This window comes from Chaetodon trifascialis, chromosome 10 (genome assembly GCF_039877785.1).
Source record: "Chaetodon trifascialis isolate fChaTrf1 chromosome 10, fChaTrf1.hap1, whole genome shotgun sequence".
NCBI lineage: Eukaryota > Metazoa > Chordata > Actinopteri > Chaetodontiformes > Chaetodontidae > Chaetodon > Chaetodon trifascialis.
In genome coordinates this window covers 21,842,158-21,850,435 of record NC_092065.1, presented here as the reverse complement: position 1 = coordinate 21,850,435, position 8,278 = coordinate 21,842,158, and the positions used below count along the sequence as shown (strand labels likewise).

At 43.8% G+C, this 8,278-nt stretch overlaps 1 protein-coding gene across 1 annotated transcript in view; it reads right to left on the bottom strand.

Moving 5' to 3' along the window:
- Positions 1-1,540: 1,540 nt before the first annotated feature.
- spire2 (spire-type actin nucleation factor 2) overlaps positions 1,541-8,278 on the bottom strand; it is a 32,371-nt gene continuing 25,633 nt past the window's right edge. The window contains exons 14-15 of the mRNA XM_070972208.1: positions 7,668-7,765; positions 1,541-3,076 (exon numbers count right to left, since the gene is read on the bottom strand). Coding sequence (XP_070828309.1) covers positions 2,674-3,076; positions 7,668-7,765 — 501 coding nt within the window. The 3' untranslated portion in view covers positions 1,541-2,673. The remainder of the gene's footprint in view (positions 3,077-7,667; positions 7,766-8,278) is intronic.

Sequence of the window (8,278 nt, the reverse complement as noted above, 5' to 3'; positions counted from 1 at the left end):
ATCCACTGACTGGGGACAAAGCCCTCTTAAGTTCACTCACTGTATTGGCTCTAATGGATACTGCTTCCTACTATAACCTGAGGTTTTTTTTTCACATTCTGGAGGCATAATGCAGTTCCCAGCAATGAGGAGTCAATTGAACTGCTCTGTTGGTGAGTTTAACGCTCATGAAAAGTCAAGATGGAACTGTCGGCACTTCGCTGTGTTCGCTGTCTTTGAAGCCAGTCATGTTTACAACCATACAGAGCTACGTTAAGTCTACAAGATGCATTAGCATTTAGTACCTGCTGTGTTACCTCTAATCTGAGGCAAGCTCCACATAAGAAAACAGTTTTCTTTTCATTCATAAACTCTCAGGCCAATTTGATGATCGCAGGTGAATTAAGGCTGTGATGCTGAGACGACAATCACCTCTGGCCTTTCAGCATCAGGCTGAAAGTCACAAAGATGTCTTCCCTCAGGCTGTGTGTGTTACCACGAGAAGTGTGTTGTTTTCCAGTCTTTGGTTGAGGCCACAAAATATTAATGATGTGATATTACAAGTTTTTTTTTTTTTGCTTATGATCACAATGAAGCAAAAATATTTACCATCTGTTCTGTGACCTGATGCAATGACAGGTGGGCAGACAGTCTCACAATGTTCTCAATGGCACTTGAATTTAAAACAGTTTCTCTATCTGGATTTTCTCGGCGATCACCAGAGCGCAGTCACCAGGTGTCAGCTGCAGTGACATCATATCCTCCACTGATTATAACTGAATACTTTTTCACAGTAAGGCAAAGCTGCAGTTCAGAACTACACACTCACAGTTCTGCCCTCCAATGGAGTCACACCACGAGATCTCACTCCATGCGCCCTTTGGTCTTTACCACCAGCAGAGCTGTGGCAGGCAGAGTCACATCTGTGAGCATTTTACCAAGAGGTCAGTTCACCTCCATTCATCTTCTATGACAAGGCCGCCACTGCTGGAACCTGCATGTTAGAATAGCTCTTTCTACATAATGAAGTATAAATCTATACAATTTAACAGCACGACAGACTGCAGCCTCCAAAATGATCAGACAGGTGAATCAACATCTCTTGCAGACAGATTAGGTCGGATTTACTGTTATATTACATGCATCGATTTAAGCTGGGTAGTCCGAATAAAGTGATAACTGAGTGTCTTTAACAGATCAGTAATTGTTTCCCTGTTCCAGGACAAACTAAAGAGAGAACCCTATCTTATGTAAACACACTTGATGAGATGAACAATGGAAAACCTAACTTGTTTGTTTACTTGACAGTAATGAGGCCGGATGAGAGAAATAACGATAAAGTTATAAATGAGGCGAGGTGAAGAGTAGCTTTACATATTTAACATTTACAAATGGGATTTTTCCTCCAAGAAAGAAAAAAAACCCCTGAAATATACAACATTAAGTTTCCATGTATTTATGAAGGGCAGCTCTGTCACCACTGAGGCTGTTGCGTGGCGGCACAGAGCAGCTGAACGCAGCACGCAGGAGCGAACAGTAAAACTCGCAGACGCAGCACCGGTCGTGTTTGTCATTAGATTTTATTGCAGTTGAGGTTTACTTAGTGTTTACAAAACCAGAGCAGATTGCAAAGCATCCATGGGGAGTGAGAGGCGGGAGTTTAGTCTGCTCGCTTCACATCAGCATCATCATGCTGCGTCAGCTGAAGGTGCGGTCTGCAGCTTCACCCGTTACATTCACAGTGTCGCCGCTATCTATCCTTATCCGGCTGTACCTGGGGCTTCACAGGCTGTAAATGCAAAAGAGGCCTCGTTATGCAGCAGCCGCTTGTTGCAAATCCCTTTTTGGATGATTAAAAATAAATGACATGACGCCGTGTACGAGCTTATACTTTTACAATTCTGTTTCGGTGTCTCTAAGTTACATTCATGACAAAAACAAGGCAACCACAAAGCGCTAAAATGCTAGGGTTACATGTTGACTCTATATGCTGCATAGCTTTTATCCTCCTCCACCAGCCACCACCACCACCCCACCTCCACCTTCTCCCTCTCACGCTGTAAACTCCCCCAACCACCAGCACTTTCCTCTTCAGCCCTCCTCTTCCACACGCTTCCCTCCCAACAGCTGTGAGCACCAGGGAGTGAAGTCATGGTGCTGTAGATAAGGCAGACACAGGCAGGACTGCGTCTCACTCAAGCCTAAGAAAGTGACTGGGGGGGCTCTGTGCTTGTGTGCATTAGTGTGTGTGTGTGTGTGTGTCAGCACATCTGCTGGGTGATGAGATGGTGCGATATGGAAGATAATGTAGTTGGGAGCTGCATAACGGATGAGGTGGTGGTGGTTTAGAGTCGCTAGATTAATACTAAAAAGGGCTCTACACAGCTCCAGAAAATGTTTATGTAGGTTTAAATATCATAGCATAGCCATTAAATAACACATGTAATACTCCAACCCAGCAATACTGAAATAAGGATCCTCACTGGATTCTGTATTCTCATTTATTGTATTCGTTCATATCAATCAGATGGCTCTTTCACTTATTACTGATGTGCATTTAACCACTAGGACCCTTAAAGAAGCCGACATTTTCTGTGTGTGTGTGTGTGTGTGTGCGCACAGTGCCGTGCAGGAGAAGAACTCATAAAGGAGTGTGTGTGTGTAGGCAGACAGAGAAAGTGCCAGTCAGTCTACTCATTGGTTCACATTGTTGATGGTCTTGGTGTGGAGCTGCGGCGAAGGACACGGCAGTGACCCGTGAAGCCGCTGCTGTTGCTGATGGGACTGGGGAGGGAGCTCGGGGTGACACTGTGACTGTGGGTGTGGTGGAAGGTGACACTGAGGGTCTGGTTGAGGACAAGTCTCGAGGTGGGATTGACGTTGCAGCTGTGGTCTCTGAGCAGCAGCAGCAGCAGCAGCAGCTTTGGCCTCCCTCTTTGGAGTGTTGTTGAGGATGTCCAGGCTCCGGCGGCTGGAGGAAATGACATCTGCGATGAATTTGGTGCATTCAGCGCAGACGTCTCGCAGCGTGCAGCCGTGAGCGTATAGGTGGGGGAACTCCTCCTCCACCGAGCGGCGGGATAAGCTGCGCAGCGACCTGCAGAGCGACAGGGAAGATTGGAAAGGTATATTTTAAAAGAATGCAAAGGAGAAAATCACTGAATTTCAATGGAGTTGCTGCTCAGTGGGGCAAAGCACAAAAATAAAACTTTCAACTTTGGTGAAAATTGAGATGTGAACTTGCGATATTGACCAAATGGTCTTGACAGTGCTGACTTTTGGAAAGCCGGACAGCCCAAAGCAGAGGAAGCTATCGTAGCCTGCTGTGTTCCACATCCACGTTTGTTTAGAGCTCCTCTGTTGGAGTACAAACTGCTCCACAAAGAGAGGCAGACACTCACGAGACAACAGTCAACAGTGCTGCACAGCTCAGTCTGATTAGCAACCAGAGCTAGCTTGAAGAGCTGTTGTCACCACAGACTTAGTGCTGACTTCACCAGTCACGTAGTTCGATGAGTAAACCTGAAAGTCATCAAGCTTCTAGAAGCACTTATTCTGCAAAGACTCTTGGATGAACTTTGCTGTGAACTCTCTGGTATGACAAGGCATTAATAAATAAATAAATGAATAAATAAAGTAAAAAACAAGTTGGGATGCTGCGTGAAGCATAATTAAAAACATACTTCAATCATTTGCAAACGAACTGTTTACTCACAGTAAACAGTTTTCCAAAGTGTTCCTGAACTCATGTATTAATATCCTTCATACAATCATGTGTTCACAAAGTGTTGAACCTCTCTCCATCCTCGCTTGTGAACGACTGAGCCTTTCCAGGATGCCCCTTTCACACCCAATCATGATACTGTCACCTGTTACCAATCAACCTGTTTACCTGTGGAATGATCCAAACAGGTTTTTTGGAGCGTTCCACATCTTTCGCAGTCTTAAGCTGCTCCTGAACCAACCTGTTTGAAACATGTTGCTGCATCAAATTCAGAATAAGCAGATATTTACTAAATTCAATTAAGCTGATGAGGTCAAATATTGAATATGTGAGAAAGTCTCTCTGATTATTTAGACTTCACCCAATTTTTAGGTTTTTCTTTACCCTTGTCATATACAGTCTGACTGCTGGATTACAAAAATACAGCAGCATGAATAATGTAACGTTAAAACCAGCCACTATGTAATGTCTTCCTTATGTCCTATTTTTCTGTTCTCTTAATTAACTGAGCCACTTTCAAACACTGTTTTTTGTGGCAGCATTTTGAAATTGAACACAAACAGATTAATATTGACTCTTCAAAACAGACACATACTGCATCCCGTCTCACAGTAAATCATAGATATCTGGAGGAATGAAGCCAGATTTCATCTTGTTTGCCTTTTTTCAGCTTATCTAATATAAACACGACATGACAAACTGTGCAGTGGAGCAGAAAAAGACGTGCTGTGGGGGGGTGGGGGCATCACACTCACTAATGAAGAGATTAAGGAAATCTTTTCTGATTAATATAACACTAACATTTGCTGTTATAAAACCTACTATTTCTGTCCTAGCTGCACGCTCTGGTAGTGATGACAGGTGTTAGACAGCAGAGCAGCACCACACCATGCCTGGACTCTCTCTCTCTCTCCAGCTCGCTGTCTAGCTCGCTCGCTCCACCCCTCTTTCCGTCCATCTCGCACTTCCACGTCTGTCTTCACACAGGCGCAATGAGTGAGGATATAATGACAGCTGGGTAATTATTACATAATGGCTGCTTACAGGCCTCGGAAGACGCGCTGCTCTGATTATATAACAAAGGGATGGGGAGGGGAGGGGCAGACACTGGTGACTGGATTGAAGAGGCAATCTGCAATTGGTTGAGGTAAGCACAGAAGCTGTATCTGCTTAGGCTGGAGGAGGTTAGCAATCAGCGGTGTGAGAGAGGGGCAGACTTAAATAGATTTAACCTGTGTTCTTAAGCCAAGGTTTGCATTTGTCCTTGGACTGAACGAGCACTGTGAGCGGCTGAGAGGACTGCGGAGACACTGGGACTGCGTGTCTGCGTCAAAAGCTGGGGTCAATCCAATGTGAAGTCAACTTTACCTTGACTGAACTTAAGACGTGACGCAATAAGGCCAATTAGCTGCACTGCTGTCAGAGGGGTAGAAGCTGATTCTCAGCAAGTAAGTAAGTAGTCCCAAACAGAAGGACAGGATACTAACACATACTCGAAGGCCCTGGAGGCTGCATGATTATTCCACCTTTCTATGCTAAAATAATCACACATTATTTTTAGCCACAGTGGTTCTAGCTATGTCGCTCTGTTGATCCACCACTTCATCCAGATTGAAATATCTCAGCAGCTACTTGATGGATCGACATTATGATTGGCAGTGTTGGGAAAGTTCACTTTCTACATGACCTAGTTCAAAGTTCCGTTCACAAATTTTAAAATGAACTAGTTCAGTTCATAGTTCATAATTCAAAATTTTGAACTAAGTTCACCGTTCCAAAAATGAACTAGACAGCAATTATTTTATCAGTGTTAACACTGTAACTATCTGTCAGATTTCATCTTCCAATTTTGAATCCTTATCCAACCAGGGTTTACATTAGCATTGAGGGGACAGCATTTCCCCATTGTTGTTTTAACGCTTTGTTGCTGTCCATTCAGTCCACACTAGTATCAGCTGCAGCTTTCACCCCATGTGACTGACTTTTCGGCTGGTGTTGCCAGATTGGGTGTTTTTTACACTACATATTAAGGCCTGTTTACAGTGTGTTTTAGCCGGGTTTTCGCCTGGAAGACTCAAAAGAAATCTGGTGCCCTTCTGAACGAAGTTAAACTGACAGAGCGTGCCGTTCACAGACCCAGAATGAACAAGTTCACAGTAATGTTCATCAGGCAGTAATACAGTACGTTCAGTTCACGTTCGCCCAAAATAACTATCGTTCAATGAACGCGTTCAGGCACAACACTGATGATTGGTACAGATATTCATGCCCCCCTCAGGATGAAAGGCAATAACTTCGGTGATCCTCTGACTTTTCATCCAGTGACATCATCAGGTCAGTTTGTCCTCTAATTTGTTTTAAGACCAAATGTCTCCAAAACCTTCCCATCGGCTTCAGCTGTATTCTGTGCTAATCAGCAAATGTTAGCATGCTAACATGCTGAGCTAAGATTATAAACGAGGTAAACATCAGCATCCTCATTGTGAACATGTTAGAACGCTGTCAGTAGACGCAGCTGTGCTTCGAGCTGGACGCTTCGTGCAGCCTCACAGAGCTGCTGGCCTGGCTGAGTCTTTCAGGAGTGAGGCTAAAAATATCAGGTCTGTCACTCGAGGGAAGGTCACGGGAATCACAAGATGTATCCCTCTGGGACAATGAATGGACACATTTCATGCTAATTTGTGTCTTAGGTTATGAGATGTGATGACTGAAATGTTGGATGAAACCATTTTGGAACAAAATGAAAAAGGTGCATCCTCTGAGGAGCACGAATGTGATCAATAAACATGACAATCAAGATCCTTCGATTGGGATATTTATCAAAATAAAGCAATTTGTACTTGGGACCCAGTTATATATACACCACAGGATGGTGGCAGTTTGAACAAAGATAGATTTTTCTTTCTCAGACTGATTCATTTCAAACATTGTAGGAGCCATAAAAAGTATAGTTAAGGAGGAATTCTCAAGCAAAAAGGACTAAAACAAAATTTCTAAACAAAAATCTTTTGCTTTATGGATGCTGTGATGCCACTTTTTTCAGACCAGACTTGCTGATCCAAGTAATGATACAAATACTGAATAATAACCATTAGGATTCTAATATTCTCAGCACACGCACACGCACATTTTACCTCGGGTCGAGCACAGTAGCAGTGCAGCAGAGCGAGCTTTTTCCGTGTCAGTGAAGCTTCTCTTGACAGCTGCAGCTAAGCTTCCCTTCACGGTTTTTTGAAGCCATGATCCTCGTCTGTTTCTTTGGTCAAAAGTCTCTGAAGCGCGGTCACAGCGGGAATCACATCTGATGCCAAAGCATCAGAGCAGCTCACTTTTCGAAAGGAGCCAGCGCGTAATCTTTTCCAGAAGTGTCTACTGGTGAGCGGTGAAATTGTCGGGATATTCAGACCCAAATCCTCTCTGAGCCGCTTCTGCTCAATGAGAGACTGCTGGGTAATATGGTTTCTGTGATGTGGGGATGGCTGAGAATCTAATACCTCGACTCCAGTACGCTGAGAAGACGCCAAAATCCTGCATTATCTGAAACCGACAACGGCTGGTCATCAAGAGCAATGTGCTCGATGAGAGCTTCGGTGATGTTCACCGCTCATGCGTTGTCTCTGGACATTTTTTCCCACTTCCCTAGCGTTGCTGCAAAATTTGCTGTTTGTTTCCCGCTACTAGCATTAGCAAACTCCTTGTTGTCACCTTGCCTCTTGACAATTCAGCAGAGCACAGTTTGCAGTCTGCTCTAATATTGTCATCATCATTTATCCTACAATATCACCACACTGCTGACATCGCTCCTCCTCCACTTACCTGCTCAACTACATGCACACAGTTTTGGGCCCAATACCTGATCCAGGTGTTAGTATCAGGACATCCCTACTCATTAGCTTTTATCAAGTGACACAGAAATCTTTCATTTTAAAGCTCTTACAGTCTCTGATAGGCAATGCAGACTCACTTATAGATTTGGCTTTTGTGTCCATGGCTCTTTGGGGTGCTGTGGAAGCCGACAGTGTACACAGGAATATGGGCCATCTTCTTTGAGGGGATCTTCATCTGCAGCGTAGGAAGAGGAAGACAAAGAGACAGAGCAAAGAGGAAGAGAACTGTGTTGTGAGGGGAAACAGCAGACTTAAAGGCAAAATGCTTTCAAAAACAACAATCAGATTCAAATACACAGACACGACAGACGCCACAGTCACACACCAAACCACTGTGACCATTAGCTGTCACACAAATCACAAATGAACATATACACTAAACAAACTGACAAAAAGATAAACCACAGTAACACAGAGTCACAGCATCCCAACACAGCACAACACCCATCATTGTCAAAAACACACAAAATCCAAACAGCCTGAATGTCAGACCTAGAGAGCACAGAGCCACACATCCAACACGGCCTGGACTGAGGCAACAAATGAAAACCAACAAAAAAAACAACAGAAGAATTGATGTCAACAGAAATACCATTCACCGAGACAATGTTAGCAAGTGGGACAACAATAAATCCAGTATAAAACAATTCTTGGTATTGTCTTACAATGTCATACACAGCCAGATAAG